Raw genomic sequence first — 24073 nt, forward strand, 5'->3', positions numbered from 1 at the left:
CTCTCTCTCTCTCTCTCTCTCTCTCTCTCTCTCTCACACACACACACACACACACCTTCCTCTTTCATATACTTTTTTATATAAATGGGGTCATAAAAACTGTGTGAACATACTTTCACTTCCCTCAGGTAAATACCTAGAAGTGGAGGCTGGCTGCGGTGGGTCACGCCTGTAATCCTAGCACTTTGGGAGGCCGAGGCGGGTGGACTGCCTGAGCTCAGGTGTTTGAGACCAGCCTGAGCAACACGGTGAAACCCCATCTCTACTAAAATACAAAAAATGAGCTGGGCATGGTGGTGCATGCCTATAGTCCCAGCTACTCAGGAGGCTGAAGCAGGAGAATTGCTTGAACCCAGGAGGCAGAGGTTGCAGTGAGCCAAGATCATTCCACCGCACTCCAACCTGGGCAAAGAGCAAGACTGTCTGGAAAAAAAAAAAAGAAGTGGAAATGTTGGGTCTTATTTTATGAAAGGTATATAAGAAACTGCCAAACTGTTTCCCAAAGCGTTTATACTATTTTATATCCTTACTAGCAATGTATGAGAGTTCCAGTTTCTTCACATCCTTCTCAACACTTGATGTTACATTTTTTAATTTTAGCCATTCTAGTTGGTATTTCATTGTGACTTTAATTTATACTTCCCTAATGATGAATAATGCTGAGCATTGTTTCATGTGCTTACTGGCTTTTTTGAGGAAGTGTCTGTTAAAATCTTTCGCCTTTTATATTGGGTTATCTTATTATTTGTAAGTGTTCTTTGCAAGTCCATTGTTGGATTCACTATCTATTAATAAGTACATTTAGGCTGGGTGTGGTGGCTCACACCTGTAATCCCAGCACTTTGGGAGGCTGAGGCGGGCAGATCACCTGAGGTCAGGAGTTCAAGACCAGCCTGGCCAACATTGTGGAACCTCATCTCTACTAAAAATACAAAAAGTAGCCGGGTTTGGTGGCGGTTGCCTGTAATCCCAGTTACTCAGGAGGATGAGGTTGGAGATTGCTTGAACCCGGGAGGTGGAGGGTGTAATGAGCTGAAATCATGCCAGTGCACTCCAGCCTGGGTGACAGAGCAAGACTCAAAAAAATAAAAAAATTTAAAAAAATTTAAGGATGAGGACATTTTGGCTTTGGAAAATTAAGTAACTGGCCAAGGTCACAGTGCAATTGCAGAGCCGACACTTTTTAACACTATTCCAATATTGCCTCTTGTTACACCTCAATGCTTACAACAAAAAGACCTCATACGAATTACTCATTTTATTGATAAAGAAACTAAAGATTGGCAGAGTCAATTCCCTTAACCACTTTAATATGGCTAACTGTGGGGACAGTCAACTGATCTCTGGATCCCAAATCTCACCTCATTCTAAATCATCTTCTTTCTATATTGTTCCCACAGTGATCTTTCCAAAATGTGAACCTGATCACATACGGTGGCTCCATACTCTGGGGTAGGCACTAACTCTCTCGCACTGCAAATGGCTTTCCTTGATCTAATCCACCCTCCCGTGTCATCTACGACCATTCTTCAGGCATACACACCCCCAGCTGCTCTGAGCTCCCAGCGTCAGGCCCTGGGTGCCTCTGCACTGCCGTCTCCTATGCTGGGTGGCCCTTCTCCAGAGTTGCCAGGCCAACTGCAGTTTGCCCTTCAGAGTCAGCTCATGCCTCCTCTGGGGAACCCCAGAGGCTGGTCAGAACCCGCTTCCGAGTGCTCCAAAGGATCTCCCTCTCCCCCGGTCGCCAGTATGTAGACTGGAACTCAGCACACAACCAGCGTGGGCAGGCTGGGGCCTGAGTATGCTCAGCTAACGCCCCGGAAGCGAGGAGAGAAGCGGACGACACCGGAGTCTAAAGTAAAAGTGTCATGGGAAGAGGCGCGTAGACACACGCAGCGGGCGGCTGAGTCACGCTAAGGCTGGCAAGTCCCCAGGCCTAGAAACCGAGCAGCAGCACTAGCCTACTCCCAGCTTGCCGCCCGCCCAGCGCAGCCCCTGACGTCACCCCTCTGCGCCACGCCGCCGCGGCGCTTCCGGCCGCGAGGCCGCGGACGGCGGGACGGAGTGACTTCACGGGAAGTCGCGCGCCGGAAGTGGCTAGGGCTGCACGGAAGTCGCGGGGGCGGGGCGCGGAGGCGATGGGGGGGCGGCGGCGGCCGGCGATGAGCGGCGGGAGCGCGTGAGCGAGCCGGGCGGGCGAGGCTGGGGGGCCCCGGAGCGCGAGCCGCAGGGCGGAGGGCGGGGGCGCGAGCGCGGCGGGCGGTGGCGGCGAGGCGGCGGCCTAGAAGATGGCGGACGGCGACAGCGGCAGCGAGCGCGGCGGCGGCGGTGGGCCGGGCGGGTTCCAGCCCGCGTCCCGCGGCGGCGGCGAGCAGGAGACGCAGGAGCTGGCCTCGAAGCGGTTGGACATCCAGAACAAGCGCTTCTACTTAGATGTGAAGCAGAATGCCAAGGGCCGCTTCCTCAAGATCGCCGAGGTGGGCGCGGGCGGTTCCAAGAGCCGCCTCACGCTGTCCATGGCGGTGGCCGCCGAGTTCCGCGACTCGCTGGGCGACTTCATAGAGCACTACGCGCAGTTGGGCCCTAGCAGCCCCGAGCAGCTGGCGGCGGGCGCCGAGGAGGGCGGCGGGCCGCGGCGCGCGCTCAAGAGCGAATTCCTGGTGCGTGAGAACCGCAAGTACTACCTGGACCTCAAGGAGAACCAGCGCGGCCGCTTCCTGCGCATCCGCCAAACGGTCAACCGCGGCGGTGGCGGCTTCGGCGCGGGCCCCGGGCCCGGCGGCTTGCAGAGCGGCCAGACCATCGCGCTGCCTGCGCAGGGCCTCATCGAGTTCCGCGACGCGCTGGCCAAGCTCATAGACGACTACGGAGGCGAGGACGACGAGCTGGCAGGCGGCCCGGGAGGCGGCGCCGGGGGCCCAGGGGGCGGCCTGTATGGAGAGCTCCCGGAGGGCACCTCCATCACCGTGGACTCCAAGCGCTTCTTCTTCGATGTGGGCTGCAACAAATACGGGGTGTTTCTGCGAGTAAGCGAAGTGAAGCCGTCCTACCGCAATGCCATCACCGTGCCCTTCAAAGCCTGGGGCAAGTTCGGAGGCGCCTTTTGCCGGTATGCAGATGAGATGAAAGAAATCCAGGAACGACAGAGGGATAAGCTTTATGAGCGACGTGGTGGGGGCAGCGGCGGCGGCGAAGAATCAGAGGGTGAGGAGGTGGATGAGGATTGAAACGGGCAGCTTCCCCTACAGGCCTCCTCCACCCAACCACCATCCTCTTGGCTAGAGAATTCCTCTTCCTGCTCATCCCCAGTGAGCTAGTGGAGAGGGAGCAAGGGAGGCCGCAGAGGGAAAAAACAAAACATAATATAGTTAAGAGAAATAATCATAAGAGGACAGTGACGGACAACTTGAGAAAAGCAGTCAAGTTCCAAGGAACTGACAGCAACCTGCAAAGAGGAAAACAGCATCTCCTCACCTGCGTAAAATTGTCTCAGCTTCTGTTGTTTCTCAACTGAGGTTCCTAAACCCATCAGGATAATCCCTGGAGGGAATAGATCCTTGCACATCCAGGGCAAGAAACATGTCCAGGTTACCCAGACCATTGATAACAGTTGCATTTAGGTTGCACCTGGGAAATCTGGCATAAAAGATCTCTCTAGGCCTCACTGTTGCAGTGTCTATCCCTTCACCTCCATTGAAATCAGCATTTTGGATCTAGGTCTTCGTGGAATCCTTGAGAAGAGAGGCCTTTACAATTATCCAGTTCTGAGGGTTCAGGTTCACGAAAAGAAATGCAACTTGGGATAATCATGAACAGGTTAAAAATAAGATTTCAAGAAGCCATCTAAGAATACAGAACCAAATTGGATCCGTTTTTTAAAAAAATGGTTTTGCATGGAACCTGGACCAAGGCAAATGTCTTTTCTTTGCAGAATTGTTTTCCAGGATGCCAGTGGATTCAGATAGCAGTGCTTGGAGTAGAATCCGTTACTAAAATAGTTTCAAAGTTGACAAAAAATTTTCGAAGATAAAAGCAGTTTTACATTGGGGGTTGCTGAGGTAGGCACAAGAAAAAGTCAGGCATAAAGCACAAGGCAGACTGTTTGAGTGGATTGGTTGCTGCTCACTAAAGTTCTTCCCCTGATCTCTAAATATGGAGGTCATTACCAAGAAATGCTTTGGTATGAATGAGAGCCAGATCTCCACTGTGTGAGCCAGTGAATTATGGCTAATTCGGCTGTTACAGCCACTGGTTGGCTGGATTTTAAACCATAAAACTTGAAGATTACCTACAAAAGGAACAGTGTGGCTATAAGCCTGAGCTTTAATGGATATACATCCTCACGGAAAAGTTGGAAATAACCAAAACTGAAGTCTTAATTTACCTTCAGTTTAATCTGTGGATTTGTTCAAATACTAAAGATCCTCAGGTCCAGAATTCCAGCATCATTTATTCTTTTAAAATTTTTAAGAACTTGATCCATTGTATCAGTACCTCACAATCAGAGTTGGCAAATGATGGATGAGTGATTCAAGCAGTGCACCCGGTGGAAGCTGAAATCCATCTGTGAATGGAACTGAAGTGAACGTGAATATGCTGACTATATCCTGGAAGCATTTTTATACCATCTTGAAATTTCAACAAACTGGCTTTTGCCAGTTAATCCAGCTGTCTTTCAAGAATAAAAGTTGGGGTTTTCAAGGATCGCCTCTTCTATATTTTAAATGGATTTTCAGTAGAAATGATTTTTACTAATCAAGTTAATCCTACCCCATCAAAAGGTATTCCTAGAAATGTCATAGACCTAGGTAACTTTGAATTGAATGGGAGCTAACCTTCTTTCCAAAGTTTTCAGGTATTCTTTGTGTGACACCTCAACCAGGAGGCAAGTAACCCCACCTCCACAATCTTAGTATTTTTTTTTTGTAACTGCATGCCTGCCCCTTATTTGAGCTGCCTTTTTAATTTATTGCATATCCTTTTTATTACCTTATTTTGGTATTATTCAATCTATACAATCTTTTTGTATTTATTGGGAAATGAGTAATATACAAAAAGGTTTTCATGTATTTGTGGCTGAGAGGGCGGGAAATAATTGTGTACATAAAATTAGGCTTTTTTTAAAAAAATAGATTATGCAGAATATTGTTGCTCTTAGATTAAAAAAAAAAGTGGAAGAGCCACAAACATTGGTGCCCTTTTCAGACTATTTCTCTACTCTCATCATCCACAGTAGAATTTTTAAACAGATTTTTTTAAAGCTTTTCTTTTAAATTTTTCTCCGTTGCAAAGAATGTTTCCTAAATTGTATGGGAGCAATAGTATTTTTGATGTTTTAATGACATCCGTATACTTGTACTGTATTTTGTACTACAAGGCAGCTGTTTTCAATAATGTCCTGCTGTATTTACCTATGTGTTTTGAGTGTTTATTTCTTTGCTGCGGAGAACAAATTTCTAAATAGTTTTAGTAAAGGAGCTGAAAAGCTAGCATTAGGTTTGCAGAAACTGTTTAAGTTTCAACTCTGAGGCAGCAATGAAAATTTAGGTTGCAGCTATTAGTTGATAGCTGTGACTTTTTCATTTTCAAACCATGTACAATTCTTGTATAGACCAACTTGTTTTCTTGCTTCAGTGGTGGTTCTGTTGCTCAGCTGCAGTGAGCCAGTTCAATTTTGCAAAGGTGCAGTACCTCTCCTTTTCAAGGGGTTGGTTTATTCTTTTTTCTTTTTGTTTGGCTGAATTGCAGTAACTAGCCTTGCCTTTCTATTCTGTAGAAATGACAGGGTCTTCACAATCCTTCACCAGTGGCTACTAAGCTATAATTAGCTGAATAGAAAGAATGTGGAAGTGGTCTGAGGCATATAGAGTATATGCCAAGAACACTACCATATATGGCATCAGCTTTGGTTACCAGAGAAATTTTCTTAGTCATTAGACCATATAACAGTAATATATCATATGTAAATCTTTAGATACCAATTTGAGAATCCTCCAAAAAAAGGAGCAAAGAATGCATAAGCTATGTGTTGGCAAAAGTAATTTATATTAAAATTTTGACCTGCCTATGTAAGATTAAGTGGTAATGTCATAGTGGTGGGTTTTTAAGTCTTAACCAATCTCTAAGGTTTGTTTCTCCTGCAAGGGATGGTTCATGGCCTCTCTTCCCACTGCAGGAAGATTGCAGAAGGCTGTGGATTAATTGTAGCATTTCACTGATCTTCACTCCAGCCACTAGGGACAATAGAAACCTGCAAAACACAGATTCATTCGTAAATATTATTAATAGCTTATTAAAGGAAATGGTCTTTGTTAATTCCAGTCAGATAATGGCATTGTGCAGACATGGGAAACAACGAATTTTTTTGTTTTTCAGTTGTTGCTATGAATAATTTTGAGCCTTTTTTTTTTTAAGCTTGGCAAACATCCCAGCTAATCAAAATAGTCATATTCCTGAGAAGTAGGAAACTAAAACTTCTTTTCAGATAATTGTTAGAACGTTTGTTTCCCAAACTACCATAGTTACAAAGGTGAAAAGCCAAATTTTAGGAACAGAATCAAAAGAACAAAAATCTGTGAAGAGATCCTACTACTCTTCCTACTATGTTTTGGTTTCTATTGTCCCTACCTATCATTTAAGCAAGTGGAACAGCAGCAAGTTTTTCCGTGCATATGCTGCACAGAACAAAATATAAATATGGCACCAAAAATCAAAGTGAAAACCAAACCAAAAACCCAAACACCCTATGTAACTATCGGAGGCATGTAGGTGGTATAAATGACTGTAGCTGTGATACACACATGGCTACTTGTCACATCACTTTCCATAATTATTTACTGCAAAATGATTGAGAGGCTTTTGGTGCAGGCAGCCATTAACCTCCTGCTTCCTTTGTTACCTCTGGATTACTTTGCAGTAAATTGCAGGTCTTTTAAGAGATTCAAGCTTCAGTTTTCTCAAAACAAAACAATTATCCTGTCTTATCTGAAAATGCAGGGTTGTGGGCAAAAGAGGCTGGTTATAATAATGCCCTCATATTGAGTGGTCTGTAAACGGCTGCACACTTCAGGCACTGTAGTTGCTGAAGATGCTTTGTTAAATGTGACCGTGACTGGCTTTACAGGGGTGTAGAATGTAATCTACACAAGGTGACTTTGCATCTATCTTGCTCTTGAGGTGGATGAAATTGAGAAGCTGGAGTGTGTAAGCCATGCACATAAGTATTCTTCACTGTAAATTTTGTTTTCATTTTTAACCCAATTATGGTACTTTATCCAATGCACAACTGATCTCTCAGTAGATATTCATTTGAAAATAGTGTGGCCTTGATCAGTAGTGAGAAAGGGAAGGAGAAAAGTGACTTTTTTGCTTATGTAGAAATGACTCATTTGCTGAGAGTTTGTCTTTCTGCAGCACTCTTGGTATAATGTTAGTGATCAATCTCCTTTTTGATTGGGGAAAGTTAATGTTTTTGATCCTGGAGTTAATTCAGTTGAGTTATCTTCTATTTTTAGGAAGTATCAGAATTGCTCTGATGAATAACAAAGTTGACTGTTTTGATGTCCAATCTCAGGTTTTAGAATATAGTGGTGTAAAGTCCCACTATTTTTAATTCTTAAAACAATTTTAATTTCGTACACCCTAAAAGTCACGTGCACAAGGCCTGTTCAGAGAGCAGAGCCTCCATCTTTTTGCTCCTTTTCTACTTTGTACTTCACTTGAAAAAATGTCAAGTGACTTTACATTGTATATTTCCATTGTAACCCTGACATTTCTCAAAGATAAAGCACTTTTTGATCATGAAATACATGAAATCTTTGTGTGATGTGGATCATAGTTTCTCAGGCTCCCTTAGATAATTGCATATGAATATTGTTCTAACTCTGTGTAAGAAGAGTAGAAATCTTTGCTAATGTTAGAAGGTTTGTATTATTGATCCAGAATGCATTTTGCTAGTTTCCAATGGATGGGAGAGTAAACAATGCTGCATTCACAATTTAATAAGTTACTTTCCCTTGAGCCTTAAGGTAACTTTTTATTTTCTGTCAACCACAGCACTGAAGTTATAGTAAGTGAATGAGATTATCAGTTTTCAGGGTTGGTTTTAGAGTACTGTAAATCAATTAGCTGTCTTCCTAAAGAGTTACAACTCCCATTCAGTATACTGGATAATGGGTGTGTGGGTGGGGCTGGGGAGGGCGGGAGATAGTTTGTAGAAAAGAAAAAAGAAAAAAAAAAAACACATTTACCTTAAGAAAATATAGACAAAAAAGAAGTATGTGTCATATGCTCCATTTGAAATTCCAAATGTGGCCGGGCGCGGTGGCTCACGCCTGTAATCCCAGCACTCTGGGAGGCTGAGGTGGGTGGATCAGTTCAGGTCAGCCTGGACAACATGGTGAAACCCGGTCTCTACTAAAAATAATAAAATTAGCCGGGCATGGTGGTGCATGCCTGTAGTCCCAGCTACTTGGGAGGCTGAGGCAGGAGAATGGCTTGAACCCAGGAGGCGGAGGTTGCAGTGAGCCAAGATTGTGCCATTGCACTCCAACCTGGGTAACAAAACAAGACTCCGTCTCAAAAAAAAAATAAATAAATTCCAAATGTAAGGTGGAAATGGCAGATTATAACTTCATTTCCCCCATTTTTAACTTAGAAAAAACAAAGTCCTTAATTTTCAAGTATTAGCCCCCCAGAAGTTTCAGCAGATAGCTGGACTCTTGAATAATGAGTTCTTTTGATATGTCTGACTTTGCTATTTAAAGTCTCCTTTCCCAGCCCTCAGTCTTAAAACTCAGTTTTATTACTGACGGATTTAACAGACTCTTACTTGAACAATTGTCCGATTATCAGTACTGAAAATTAGATTTGGAAAATGAAAAAATAATACAATTGCATCACGAAAATTTAGTACCTTAGACACACCCAATTGATATCTGTACCCCTGATTCAAGTAAGGCCTTTATGAATGTATTTTATATTTCCTAAAGAAATAGGGAATATGCCATCAATGTAATCACCTCTATTCACAGTCATTTAATTTGAAAATCTAACTCATGTCTCTTGAATTAGACATTCCAGTTGGGATAGGTAGAGCCATGTTAAAACAATAGAATAGCAACTGCCATATTGGTAGTTTCACTGCTCAGTATGATTTCTAATAAGAGCAGAGCTTTATTGGAAGCTAAAATTCATTTTTCTCCATAGATGATTCTAACAGTTTAATAAAAAAGTATAATTATACTTTAAGTGTCAACAGATTTTGATTCTAGAAGCAAATTTCATTTTCCTTGTGTTATATCTAATATCCATTGATATGGGTAAGAAAACTAATTATGTCTTTTTAGTATGGTGAAATGTGGGCCCAGAGTATTGGAAAGAAAGCAATAGCCCTATTCAGTGTCCACTAGGATGGATATTGCAGAAGGCATGAGTTTGTCCTTTTCTCCCCGTTTACCTTAAATAACACTTCAATAGCTAACTTTTTCCAAAATATCCATTTAGGCCATCTCCTATTTCTTAAAGCCAAATATTTCGTCCCCAGTCTTAACCCTGAGTTGCAAGATCAGGCTGGTTGGAAGAATCTTTATATTTAGAAATAGGATGGTGAGTGGTTTGTTTATTCTCTTGTTAAATTCCTTTTTCAGAGACATAACTGCAGGGAGAGTCCCAAGAGAATTGAAGAACTGGATTATATCATTAAACACATTTGTGTTGTAGGAATTTGGGAGTTTCATTTTGAACTGATGAAATATTAGACATAAACCCTTCTCCCAGCCCACATGTCATCCCTGTGTACAAAAGCTTTCTGGATTCGTTTTTTTTGAAACGGAGTTTCGCTCTTATCGCACAGGCTGGAGTGAGTGCAGTGGCGTGATCTCAGCTCACTGCAACCTTTGCCTCCCGGGCTCAAGCGATTCTCCTGCCTCAGCCTCCCAAGTAGCTGGGATTACAAGCATGTGCCACTATGCCCAGCTAATTTTTTGTATTTTTAGTAGAGATGGGGTTTCACCATGTTGGCCAGGCTGGTCTTGAACTCCTGACCTCAAGTGATCTGCCCGCCTCAGCCTCCCAAAGTGCTGGAATTACAGGCGTGAGCCATCACGCCTAGCCTACTCTCTGAATTTCTGAAAGTCAATAGGTTGAGCAAAAAGTCTAGAAACTGGCTTTAAGTCAATATGGGACATACTTATAAAGAGTCCATGGTTTTGCACGTTTCGGTAGACAAGTAAATCTGAGTTATTTTTCAATGACTTATCAATATTTGAATAGTAACTAAGATCGTCAGTGTATCTGGACTTCTTTTTTTGAAGTTCTAAAACAATTATAGTAGGGATTTATTATTTTGGGCCTCCATCCAGATGTTTTTCCAAGATCATTTTTAAAAATTCATTTGTCTTCTGTTTCCAGATAACATACTTTCCGTTCTATAGGAATCTTCACTGCCAATCAATATCTACCAGTGGCTTCCTTAGACTATTCACTCCAAAGCTGGGACTGATGTCCTGCCAGTAGAGAATCTACAGAAATAATTTGAATGAATTAAAACCAAATCTTGATAGCAGGAGACAGCTTCCTGATCTAGATGTACAATTAGAGTTTACGTTGGAAATTACTTTAAAATGTGTTTTTTGGGGATGTCTTCAATCTCTGTGTAAATACCCACATGCTTATGCATTGTAAACCAAGTGTGTATTCCTATGTATGAATTTGTAGAACTGATTTCTGCTTCAAGAGAAGCTGCATCTTTAATTTTATAAGGTCCCCTTCACCTGTAACCCTATAAATGTCTGTAAATAAAACACTAAAATTTGTAGTGATAGGATCAATTTGGGAATATCTGCTGAGAGACCAAAAAGTTCATTTTTTTAAGTACCTTGGTTAAAGAGTAAAGATTATTCCTCTTATTTTTTAAAGAAGAATGCACTTTAACAAACATAGAGCTGCATGGGCAATTCAAACAAATCTGTGAAGTGCAGTACCCATTCAGAAATCACACTTCCTGAAAACCGTTCAAAAGCAGAGTCCAGACGGGCTGTTGATCTCACTGCCTGTAGGTTGAAGCTCAGATTCTGATCAATTTTGAGAGGAGCAGGGCTGCTTCAAAAGAGCAATGTGAATACAGTCAGAAGCTTCAGACTGGTCTGTAAAAATGGCGGGTCCCGTATTTACCACTAACTAGCAAAACTGACAGAAAAACTCACAGATAAAAAAATGTAAGAATCCTTCCTGCTGGTGTGCACTCCTTACAATAGACTTTTGCAAATGGAGTTTTACAGTCTATATTTAAAAAAAATTGTATGTTTGTAACAAATAAAGTATGCAGAAAAGTGAATGACAATCTTGTGCTTGTGTCTAAGTAATTATGTGGTGATAGGGGAGGGAAATCCCATCTGTTGGGGCTCACGAATGGGTATGGAATCAGGAGTTCCCACTTAAAATGACTTAAGTCATTGCACATTTCATCTGAACTATAGCCTGTTCTAGAACTTCTGGGTTGCCATAACCCTTTCCTAGTAAGCAATTTGTGGAGTAAATCAAAACTGCAAATTAATTTTATGCTTTGGTTGATAACCTAGACAGCCACTTGCTTCCCTTAATTTCTTCCATCATTTACAATGGCTTGAAAGAAACTGCTAAGTCTTCCTTCATTGTTTATCAACATTGTAATTGCTTAGAAGGTAAATTAGGCAAGGCTTTTCTTGCCCTAATGTTTAAGAAAAAAACTGAATTGTGTCCATTTATCCTGGCCAGGTTGGTCTCTGGAACCCCTTTACACTTAAATTTACTGAATACCCCCAAGGAGGTTTTATCTTTCTAGGCTTTATCCGTATATACTTACCATTTTAGAAGCTGAAACTTCTTTTTTTTTTTTTTTTTTTTTTTTTTTGAGATGGAGTCTTGCTCTGTTGCCAGGCTGGAGTACAGCGGCACGATCTCAGCCCACTGTAACCTTCGCCTCCCGGTTTCAAGCGATTCCCCTGCCTCAGCCTCCCAAGTAGTTGTGATTACAGGCACGTGCCACCACGCCTGGCTAATTTTTTGTATTGCAGTAGAGACGGGGTATTACTATGTTGGCCAAGATGGTCTTAATCTCCTGACCTCGTGATCTACCCATCTCAGCCTCCCAAAGTGTTGGGATTACAGGCGTGAGTCACCGTGCCGGCCAAGAAGCTGAAACATTTTCAAGACAAAAATAACAAGCACACATTCCATCAGCTATCAGAGCAATTACATCATAATGTCATTTAGCCTCTGGAAAACTCCACTATAAACTTATGAGAGAATGAAAGTGGAAAATGCGAATGTTCTTATGAACATAGTTTTGACCTCTTGGGCTCCTGAGTCTCAGGCAACCCTAGAGGATTCTGGATCACACTCTTGAGAACCACTAACTAGACTGATAAGTAAATAGTGCCTTTCTGAAAATGAGGGATGGTTTTTTATATAGAGATAGCTTAATCCTTTAGTTCTCATATGTTTTCTTTATATTAGAAGCTCCTGCTACGAAATGCCCATACCGCCCCCGGCCCCCCCAACACACAACATACCTAACTTAACTGTGATTGTCCACTTCTACAATCTCTAAGTGATTCTCAATGCTGGCTGCAGAACCACCTGGAAAGCTTTGAATACTGATGCCCAGGCACCACCACGGACCAACTGAATCAATCGTTGAGATACAGACATGGAGTTTTTTGGTAATGCTTTGCCTTTTTGAGTTCCCCAAGGTGATTCTAGTCTACAGTCGGGTGAAACCAGTGGTCTGTGGGATTTTAAGGTATAAAGAAAGGAAAAGGGTTGGGAATCTCTGCCAGAGGAAAACAAGAGTATAGCAGAACATTCCTTGAATATATGGCTTTCACCTCCCAACCACTGTGTCTAAATTACCACTTAAACCTCTAAAATAACTCATCTTGAGAAAAGTTTGCAAATGGAATCCTTGAGTACTGATATTAGTAGTCCCTCACTGGGAAAATATGGGGTTTTACTAGCACAGAGAAACGCTTAGCGTGCATGAGAGTCACTTAGAGGGCTGGTTAAAACATGGATTACTGAGTTTCTGATTTAGCAGTTCCAGAGGGAACTTAAGTTGCATTTCTTTTTTTTTTTTTTTTTTCCCTTGAGACAGAGTTTCGCTCTTGTTGCCCAGGCTGGAGTGCAATGGCGCGATCTTGGCTCACTGCAACCTCCACCTCCCAGGTTCAAGTGATTCTCCTGCCTCAGCCTCCCAAGTAGCTGGGATTACAGGCACATGCCACTGCACCCAGCTAATTTTTGTATTTTTAGTAGAGACAGGGTTTCTCCGTGTTGGCCAGGCTGGTCCCAAACTCCTGATCTCAGGTGATCCACCTGCCTCAGCCTCTCCCAAAGTGCTGGGATTATAGGCGTGAGCCACCGTGCCTGGCCTTAAGTTGCATTTCTAACAAGTTCCCAGATAATGCTGATCCTGCTGATTTGAGGACCGTGCTTGGAGACTAATTGCAGAAATCACAAAAGTTATGGGAAGAATTAGCTTAGTTGCCAACTGACAGAGGTCTCAGGAAGTATTTGTCCTGATGAGTTAGTCTGCTGTAGTGCTGCTGAGGCTGGGTTTGGTTCACTAGAAACCCTGTAGATGGTTTGAATTTTTTAGATTCATGTGAAGTTTGTTACTGTACAAGTTTAAACAATAGATGCAGCCAGGCTATAGCCTGAAGAGCTGCATTAGAGCTAATGCCTGGAGGAACAGGGATATTACCTTTATAGTTTTTGTATTTTTTCATGTCATGACTATCCCTGACTGTTCTAAACAGTGTGATTTTGGGCAAGTACCTTCAGTACCAAAATCTTTTTTTTTTTTTTTTTTTTTGAGACGTAGTCTCACTCTGTCACCCAGGCTGGAGTGTAGTGGCGTGATCTCAGCTCCCTGCAACCTCCACCTCCCAGGTCCAAGCAATTCTCTGCCTCAGCCTCATGAGTAGCTGGGATTACAGGCGCCCGCCGCCATGCCCAGCTGATTTTTTTTTTATTTTTAGTAGAGACGGGGTTTCACCAAGTTGGCCAGGCTGGTCTTGAACTCCTGACCTCGTGATCCACCTGCCTTAGCCTCCCAAAGTGCTGGGACTACAGGCGTAAGCCACTGCGCCCGGCCCCAGAGTCTTTTAATAACCATTCTTAGCTCAGATCGTTTGTAAATTCATTCAGTTAATTATTGGGTAGCTGCTATATTCCAGGTATTGTACTAGGGTAGAGGATACGGTTGTCGTTATATGGGACTTATAGTTTAGTGAGTCGGGAGAAAGAAGAGAAAGCTTTTAGGAAGAACTAGTCTCCCTAGCTACTAACCAGGCCTCCATTCAAGCAACAGATAATTTGATTTGCAACATCATTCCTGACCCAGACGTTTACTCCTTACAAGAGACAGCCCCATTGAAATTTAAAAGAAAAGGAAATATTACCTACACAAGACAGAGGTTTAACTTATCTTAGACATCCATGGTACCTTATGTAGACCCCTCAGTGGACCTAATTAAGGTCTCCAAACTAGTTAAGGACAAGAGCAAACATACATCTAAATTAGCTCTCTTATCTGTTACAGAAAGGACAAACTTCTTACTCCTATGCTCTGTGTCTGAGATGACACAACAAATCCACTGGTAGTTTGTAGAACAGAGGTTGGAGAGAATGGACTAAGTCTCTCAAGTCTGTGGGTAACACAGAGATTGCCCTAGACTCAACCCTCACACACACTTCCTCATCTTCTCACATGCAGGACTGTACCAGGAATTCCTCCACACAGCCCTAGACTGTCCTCACCCCCTCAAAATCATCCTATCCTTTGCCTCATTTACTCAGTACCCCTTATAGTTGGTGGCCATTTATTTCCTTTTTGAAGTTATAGTCTCCAAACTTTCTTTTATTACAAAATTAGTGCAACTCATTTTTACAAAGATGAACAGTATAGATTCTCTGTAAAGAAATAAATGAATGTGCCTCCTTTCCCCAAACCTACTCTTTAAAGATAACTGCTGTTAAACAATTTAGTATGCATTCTTTTGTAATTTTTTAATGAAGTATTTTTTAAATCTCAACAGTGTTAAGTGGCCATCACATTTATGTATGTATTAATATATATTGAAAAAAATTATATTAGCTCAGTAAATAAAATGATAATGAATTTATGTTGAGCACACTGATGGCTTTTTCCTGAGGCTTTCTTTTTTTTTTTTTTTTTTTGAGACAGAGTCTAGCTCTGTAGCCTAGGCTGGAGTGCAGTGGCGAAATCTCAGCTCACTGCAACCTCTGCTTCTGGGGTTCAAGTGATTCTCCTGCCTCAGCCTCCTGAGTAGCTGGGACTACAGGTGCCCACCATCATGTCCGGCTAAGTTTTGTATATTTAGTAGAGACGGGGTTTCACTATGTTGGCCAGGCTGGTCTCAAACTCCTGACCTCCTGCTCCGCCAGCCTCGGCCTCCCAAAGTGCTGGGATTACAGGCGTGAGCCACCCCGCCCGGCCTCCTGAGGTATTTTCTAACATACATGTCTTATATTGAGCTGTGCACAAGGCCCACAAATCTTAGGCAGAAATGATTTTTTTTTTTTTTTGCACTATACCACGCCGAGATTTTTTTCTTTTGCAGAAATAAATTGAAAAGTAATTTCAGGCCGGGCACAGTGGCTCATGCCTGTAATCCCAGCACTATGGGAGGCCGGGGAGGGTGGATCACCTGAGGTCAGGAGTTCGAGACCAGCCTGACCAACATGGAGAAGCATCGTCTCTACTAAAAATACAAAATTGGTTGGGCGTGGTGGCACATGCCTATAATCCCAGCTACTAGGGAGGCTGAGGCAGGAGAATCGCTTGAACCTGGGAGGCAGAGGTTGTGGTGAGCCGAGATCGCACCATTGCACTCCAGCCTGGGCAACAAGAGCGAAACTCCATCTCAAAAAAAAGAAAAGTAATTTCATTCTTTCTTCTAGGCCCCATTTAATCAGACTCAGATAAGTACATCTCATGTAATGGTAAAATGAAAATTCTTGGTCTTCAGCTGGGCGTGGTGGCTCAAGTTTATAATCCCAGCACTTTGGGAGGCCAAGGTGGGCAGATCATGAGGTCAGGAGTTCGAGATCAGCCTGGCCAATATGGTGAAACCCCGTCTCTACTAAAACTTAAAAAAAAAAAAAGAAATTAGCCAGGTGTGGTGGCGCACGCCTATAGTCCCAGCTACTCAGGAGGCTGAGGCAGAAGAATTGTATGAACCCAGGAGGCAGAGGTTGCAGTGAGCCGAGATTGTGCCACTGCACTCCAGCCTGGACAACAGAGTGAGACTCTGTCTCAAAAAAAAAAAAAATCACCTAACAGGTGCATATTTCCCTTTGAGGTAAACAACTTACATTTAAAATGAACAAGTCGGCCAGGCGCGGTGGCTCATGCCTGTAATCCCAGCACTTTGGGAGGCTGAGGCAGGAGGACCATTTGAAGTCAGAAGTTCGAGACCAGCCTGGCCAACATGGTGAAACCCCATCTCTACTAAAAATACAAAAATTAGCCAGGCGTGGCAAAACGCACCTGTAATCCCAGCTACTCAGGAGGCTGAAGCAGGAGAATTGCTTGAACCTAGCAGGTGGAGGCTGCCGTGAGCCGAGATTTGCACTGTTGCACTCCAGCCTGGGCGAGGTTACAGAGGGAGGCTCCGTCTCAAAAAAATAAAATAAAATGAACAAGTCACTAAATGAAGTGATTCTCTGCTGATAATTCACTGGGTGAAGGAGTGCTGGGATCCAATTGGCCTTATGAGACGATTACTAAGTTTAAGAATAAGAAAATGTATTGTCTTTATCAGCTTGTTACATGACCTTAAGTGAGTTGTTTCTCTGCATAAAAAAATCCCTGCCCTTATTTACATCTAGCTGCTTCTGGCCTTGAAGGTTTGGCTCGGAATTCTGAGACAGTTTTTTTTTTAATTGGGTTCTCTATCATGCATAATTCAGAACATAAAGGCAGGTTCCTCACCTTCTAGTATAAATAACATAAAAAGAGAAAGCATGTTAGGTATTCTGGCAGAATGGCGAAAACAAACTTCTGAAGGAAGAAGAGCTGTTGTCAGCGATGTGGAATGTTCTAGTCCAGCAGCTGCTGATTTTCTGGCAGTGAAAACCCAGCTGGTGACATCACTTAGGCAAGTGACTCATTAGAGCAGTGCTCCCATTTATCTGCTCCTTATCTGACACCACATCTTTTCTGATGGGGACTGCAAACTCTCTTTTGATTACACCTGCTGAACTCTCTCAAACCTTTGTCAGCTATAGGTTTTCTCTTTTGTGGGCAAGACTTAGGATAGAAACAAGTGTGGGAATTATCAGGGTTTGTTGCAGTGTTTTATATTGTACCTACCATTTTGCCTTCAAAGGTCACACTTTAAGGGAGCCAGGGCCAGGCAGGTGGCTCCTGATCCCAGCACTTTGAGATGCTGAAGTGGGTGGATCGTTTGAGTTCAGGAGTTCAAGACCAGCCTGGGCAACATGGTGAGACCTCACCTCTATTAAAAAACATAAAAAATTAGCTAGGCATGGTGCCACGTGCCTGTAGTCCCAGCTACTTGGAAGGCTGAGGTGGGAGGATCACTCAACCTTGGGAGATCAAGACTGCAGTGAGCCATCATCATACCACTGCACTCCAGCCTTGCCAACAGAATGAGACCCTGTCTCAAAAGAAGCGGGGCTCGGGAGGGGAGCCAGCTCTCATTTTCCCTGCAAGCTGCTCCCATCCACCCTCTGAGGCTAGGCCTGACATCATTGCTGGGGTGTGTTCTAGAGCACCTTCTCCCCATGCCTGTGTGGGTTTTCTCTGGGTACTCTGGTCTCCTTCCACATCCCAAAGATGTGCAGGTTAGGTTCGTTGGCATGTCTAAAGTGTCCCAGTCCCACACACACAGTGTGCCGTGTGTGGAATGGCATTCAGTCCAGGATTGGCTCCCACCTTGCAGCCTCAACTGCCAGGATAGGCTCCAGCCACCCACAACCCTGAACTGGAATAAATGGGTTAGAAAATCAATGCATGGATAAATGAATACAAATTATTATAAAATAAAAATTGGTAAAGAATATGATAATTATACAAATGCATGGCAATAGACAATGAGGAATGAAATTGCTCAGTGAGCCTGCCAAATGTGTGATTGGTTTTTAACTGTGTGGTAGCAGAGGCCATTCCTTACAAATTTTGCTTTATAAACATTTATTCCCTAATTTAACCTACCCCACTATGATAGTCATCACTCATTCATTCACCAAAAATGAGGTAAATAATTATCCTACTTGTTTTTATTACTCTTTTTTTTTTTTTTTTTTTTTTTTTTTTTTGAGATGGAGTCTCACTCTGTCATCCAGGCTGGAGTGCAGTGGCACAATCTCAGCTCACTGCAACCTCCACCTCCCGGATTCAAGCAATTCTCCTGCCTCAGCCTCCTGCATAGCTGGGACTACAGGTGTGCGCCACCATGCCCGGCTAATTTTTTTTGTATGTTTAGTACAGACCGGGTTTCACCATGTTGGCCAAGCTGGTTTCGAACTCCTGACCTCAGGTGATCTGCCCACCTTGGCCTCCCAAAGTGCTAGGATTACAGGCATGAGCCACCGTGTCCAGCCTGTTTTTATTAATCTTTCTTAAGTTTATGTATAGCTCAAATTTATTTCAATGTTTAATATTAGAAGCTTTTTGGGTCTTTATTTAGAAGTTTGGTGATGTTTTTGTGACCAGAAATATGCTGTAGGAACTTAACTCTTGTTTATATCAATTACCCTGTCAACCTGAATAAAAAGATACTAGAAAAAAAATTACCTCTAAATATGTTGGGTGTTGGGTTTACTCTGAAATAGAAATAAGGATTATAATCTGGAGTGCAGCCGGGCGCAGTGGCTCACACCTGTAATCCCACCACTTTGAAAGACTGAGGTGGGCAGATCACCTGAGGTCAGGAGTTCAAGATCAGCCTGGCCAACATGGCGAAACCCCGTCTCTACTAAAAATACAAAAAAAATTAGCCAGGCATGGTGGCACGAGCCTGTAATCCCAGCTACTTGGGAGGCTGAGGCAGGAGAATCGCTTGAACCTGGGAGGCAGAGATTGCAGTCAGCCAAGATCGCGCCACTGCAGTCCAGCCTGGGCGACAGAGTGAGACTCTGTCTCAAAAGAAAAAAAAAAGAAAAGAAAAAAGACATCTGGAGTGCATGAAATGGCAAGCTACAAGTGCATTTAATGAGGGAAAGGTAAGGGGAGCTTTTATTAGCAAAAAGAGATTTACATAAACTGCTTGGAAACAGAGTTCATCACTTCCAGAGGTTCAAAGCCAGAGTTGTCAGTTCCTTGGTAGAGATGCAAGTGTTCTTTCAAGAACATCTTAACCGAATTACTGAAGTCCTAAAGAATGTCTAGTGATAAACCTTATCAAAGCAGGAGATTTGTGAAGGATATGAAAGGATTTTTAGAAAGTCCTTGGAAACAGTTCTTATTTCAGATATGCAAGCATGAGCCTCCTCTCCTTCAGACCTTCCTGGTCCTACTTTGCCTGGGTCTGAGAAAAGTGATTTCTTCCTGGTATCTCTAACTTTCACAAGCCTATGATAAAATTGGTTTTGTTAAAAACCAATTTAACTTAAAGTTCCGTTTCCAAGAACCTATCAATGACATTAAGTGAGGACTTATATTCTGACCCTCTTCATTTATGGCAAGCTAAGAAATTTTGTACTTGGAATGAAAAAGGTGTTTCCTTATTTTTATATCTTCTCTTCACTGACTACAAGTAAAACATGAAGAGCCTCAGAATATTGTTTAAAACAGTGTTCCCGGCCGGGCGCAGTGGCTCATGCCTGTAATCCCAGCACTTTGGGAGGCCGAGGAGGGCAGATCACAAGGTCAAAAGATCAAGACCATCCTGGCCAACATGGTGAAACCCTGTCTCTACTAAAAATACAAAAATTAGCTGGGCATGGTGGTGTGTGCCTGTAGTCCCAGCTACTCAGGAGGCTGAGGCAGGAGAATCACTTGAGCCCAGGAGGCAGAGGTTGCAGTGAGCCAAGATCACGCCACTGCAATCCAGCCTGGGCAACAGGGTGAGATTCTGTCTCAAAAAATAAAAAGATCAATAACCACAGGAAATCCAGTAGACATAAATTTTCTGTAGAAGTATCTGCATCTACTTCAAAACTTAGCAATTATCTTAAATAAACATTACCCAGAGGCCGGGCACAGTGACTCATGCCTCTAATCCCAGCACTTTGGGAGGCTGAGGCGGGTGGATCACTTGAGGTCAGGAGTTCAAGACTAGCCTGGCCAACATGGTGAAATCCCATCTCTACTAAAAATACAAAAATTACCTGGGCGTGGTGGCAGGTGCCTGTAATCCCAGCTATTTGGGAGGCTGAGGCAGGAGAATCACTTGAACCCAGGAGGCAGAGGTTGCAGCGAGCCGAGATCGTGCCACTGCACTCCAGCCTGGGTGACAGAGCAAAACTCTGTCTCAAAAAAAAAAAAAAAAATTACCCAGAGACAATGATTTAATTAATACAATTAATACAGAAGGTACACTTACAAATCACTCTGTGAAGCAATACTTTTTACTTAAATAAATTGACTGTTTTTAATTAATTTCGCTCATCTTCTCATCTTCAATTCAGGGTTTTCTTATGCCCATACAAAAAGTGAAGCCATGGCTCTTAATATGTAGACTAGATTAGATATATGTTACTACACAGAACTTCCAGTTATGTGATGCCAATTTTATCAGTAACATCTTCAGATTCAAATAGAAAAACTGACTTCATTAATTCTGGTAAGTTTCAAATTTTTCACTCAATTCTTTTAATCAGTGTTGAAGTAAAACAATCTGATATTTTAATGTTACTATGAAATTAGTTTAAAAGTTCAACAATTCTGGGACCTGTCGGGGAAGCATTGCGGGGACAGAAAGCGTTAGGAACAAGATGTAATGCATGCTGGGCTTAATACCTAGGTGATGGGTTGATTTGTGCAGCAAACTATCATGGCACATGTTTATCTATGTAACAAACCTGCACATTCTGCACATGTACCCAGGAACTTAAGAAAAATTTTTTTAAGTTCAACGATTAAAATTATACTTGTGATAATACAAAGTTGGGTGGAGCAGAGCATTGTAATACAAAAATGTATTTAATGAATTAGGAAATCAATGGAGGATAAATGTACTTGGAATTGGATGTAGTGTACATATAATTCATAATAATGTCCAAGCAAGCTGTTTTATTCTACCAACTAAAATAGAAGATGTAGTTGTCAAATTTTAACAAGTTTGAGTAACTAACCTACAAAATTGTTGTGATAAAGTAGATGTTGAATCTAAAAAGTACTTCAGCTCACACCTGCAATCTCAGCACTTTGGGAGGCTTAATTGGGAGGAACGCTTGAGGCCAGCCTGGGCAATATAGCAAGACTTCATCTATATAAAAGAAAATTTTTTTTAATTAGCCAGCGTGGTGGCAGGCATCTGTAGTCCTAGCTAATTGGGAGGCTTAGGCAGGAGAATCACATGAGCCCAGGACTTCAAGGCAGCAGAGAGCTATGATTGCACCACTGCACTCCAGCCTGGGCAACAGAGAGAGACCCTGTCTCAAAAAAATAATAATAAAAGTAAATAAATTTTTAAAAAGCACTTCAGCATGGCAGGTTTCACCCATCATCCTTTTTAGAAATGTTTAAGCCTTTGAAAATCAACCTATCCTATATTGAAATTTCTGATAAATGAAGCCTCTAAATTTTGGTAGTATTTTATTGATTGACTGATTTATTGAGGACTGTTGCCCAGGCTGGAGTCCAAGGGCGTGATCTCAGCTCACTGCAACCTCCGCCTCCCAGGTTCAAGCAATTCTCCTGCCTCAGCCTCCTGAGTAGCTGGGATTACCACAACGCCCAGCTAATTTTTTGTATTTTTAGTAGAGATGAGGTTTCACCATGTTGGCCAGGCTGGTCTCGAACTCCTGACCTCAGATGAGCCACTTGCGCCCAGCTGATAGTATTTTATTTAAAATCAATTGGGAACCTTTCATCTGAGCATTGAATGAATAGAATTATAAGAAACTTCAGCCAGGCACGGTGGCTCACGCCTGTGATCCCAAGCTCTTTGAGAAGCCATGGCAGGTGTATCACGAGGTCAGGGGTTCGAGACCAGCCTGGCCAAGAGACCAGCCTGGCCAATATGGTGAAACCTTGTCTCTACTAAAAATACAAAAATTAGCTGGGCATGGTGGTGGGTGTCTGTAATCCCAGCTACTTGGGAGGCTGAGGCAGGAGAATTGCTGGAACCCAGGAGGAGGAGGTTGGAGTGAGCTGAGATTGCGACATTGCACTCCAGCCTGGGTGACAAAGTGAGACTCCGACTCTGGAAAAAAAAAAAAAAAAAAGAAACTTCAGGCCAGGCGCAGTGGCTCAGGCTTGTAATCCCAGCACTTCAGGAGGCCAAGGCAGGCAGATCACTTGAGGTCAGGAGTTCAAGACCAGCCTGGCCAACAGAGTGAAACCCAGTCTCTCCTAAAAATACAAAAATTAGCCAGGCACGGTGGCAGGCACCTGTAATCCCAGCTACTCAGGAGGCTGAGGCAGGAGAATTGCTTCAACCTGGGAGGTGGAGGTTGCAGTGAGCCGATACCATGCCACTGCACTCCAGCCTGGGTGACAGAGTGAGACTCCATCTAAAAAAAAAAGAAAGAAAGAAAGAAAGAAACTTCAGTTTATGAAGCCCTTACTGAGTTGCAAAGTGTTGAGAGCAATACTTGCAAACAGGAAGACATTAGACTTGATCCCTACCAGGCAAATGTTGAAAAAATAATGATAAATCACTCTGAAATACCTTGGCTTATGGAAAACATCTCGTAATGCGGCCAGGCGCGGTGGCTCACGCTTGTAATCCCAGCACTTTGGGAGGCCGAGGCGGGCGGATCATGAGGTCAGGAGATCGAGACCACGGTGAAACCCCGTCTCTACTAAAAATACAAAAAAAGTTAGCCGGGCGTGGTGGCGGGCGCCTGTAGTCCCAGCTACTCGGAGAGGCTGAGGCAGGAGAATGGCGTGAACCCGGGAGGCGGAGCTTGCAGTGAGCCGAGATTGCGCCACTGCACTCCAGCCTGGGCGACAGAGCGAGGCTCCGTCTCAAAAAAAAAAAAAAAATCTCGTAATGCAACTTTTTTTTTTTTGAGACAGTTCTCACTCTGTCACCAGGCAAGGGTGCAGTGGCACGATCTCGGCTCACTGCAGCCTCAACCTCCTAGGCTCAGGTGATTTTCTCACCTCAGCCTCCAGGGTAGCTGGGACTACAGGCAGGCACCACCACACCCAGCTAACTTTTTGCATTTATTGTAGAGATGGGGTTTTGCTATGTTGCCCAGGCTGGTCTTGAACTCCTGGGTTCAAGCAATCTTCCCACCTCAGCCTCCCAAAGCAATGAACTTCCATTTTTAATTGGATAAATGTATATTCTGTATTGGATAAATGTATATTCCAGGCATGGTGGCTCACACCTGTAATCCCCGCACTTTGGGAGGCCGAGGCTGGCAGATCACCAGAGGTCAGGAGTTTGAGACAGCCTGGCTAACATGGCGAAACCCCGTCTCTCCTAAAAGTACAAAAATTAGCTGGGTGTGGTGGTGCATGCCTGTAATCCCAGCTACTCTGGAGGCTGAGGCAGGAGAATCGCTTGACCCTGAGAGGCAGAGGTTGCAATGAGCTGAAATGGCAGCCGCTGCACTCCAGCCTGGGCGACAGAACAAGACTCTGTCTCAAAAAAACAAACAAACAAAAAACAAAAACAACAACAAAAAAAACAAAAAAATTATATTCTGTACTGGAATGGAGTGAAATTGAGAGGGCTTACTATTTTGTAGCATATACATTTGGTGAAACAGGCTGGGTGGGGTGGCTCACGCCTGTAATCCCAGCGCTTTGGGAGGCCAAGGCGGGCAGATCACTTGAGGTCAGGAGTTTAACACCAGCCTGGCCAACATGGCAAAACCCCGTCTCTATTAAAAATACAAAAAAATTAGCCGGGCATGGTGGCAGGTG

The 24073-nt window shown here is 43.3% G+C and overlaps 1 protein-coding gene across 1 annotated transcript; it reads left to right on the forward strand.

The window, feature by feature from the left end:
- Window positions 1-1040: 1040 nt before the first annotated feature.
- On the forward strand, window positions 1041-11337 carry PURB (purine rich element binding protein B). Its single transcript, XM_004093081.3, has one exon. It carries the CDS (start codon window positions 2289-2291, stop codon window positions 3225-3227), a length of 939 nt encoding a protein of 312 aa, XP_004093129.3. The 5' UTR covers window positions 1041-2288; the 3' UTR covers window positions 3228-11337.
- Window positions 11338-24073: the final 12736 nt, after the last annotated feature.

This window comes from Nomascus leucogenys, chromosome 17 (genome assembly GCF_006542625.1).
Source record: "Nomascus leucogenys isolate Asia chromosome 17, Asia_NLE_v1, whole genome shotgun sequence".
Classification (NCBI taxonomy): Eukaryota; Metazoa; Chordata; class Mammalia; order Primates; family Hylobatidae; genus Nomascus; species Nomascus leucogenys.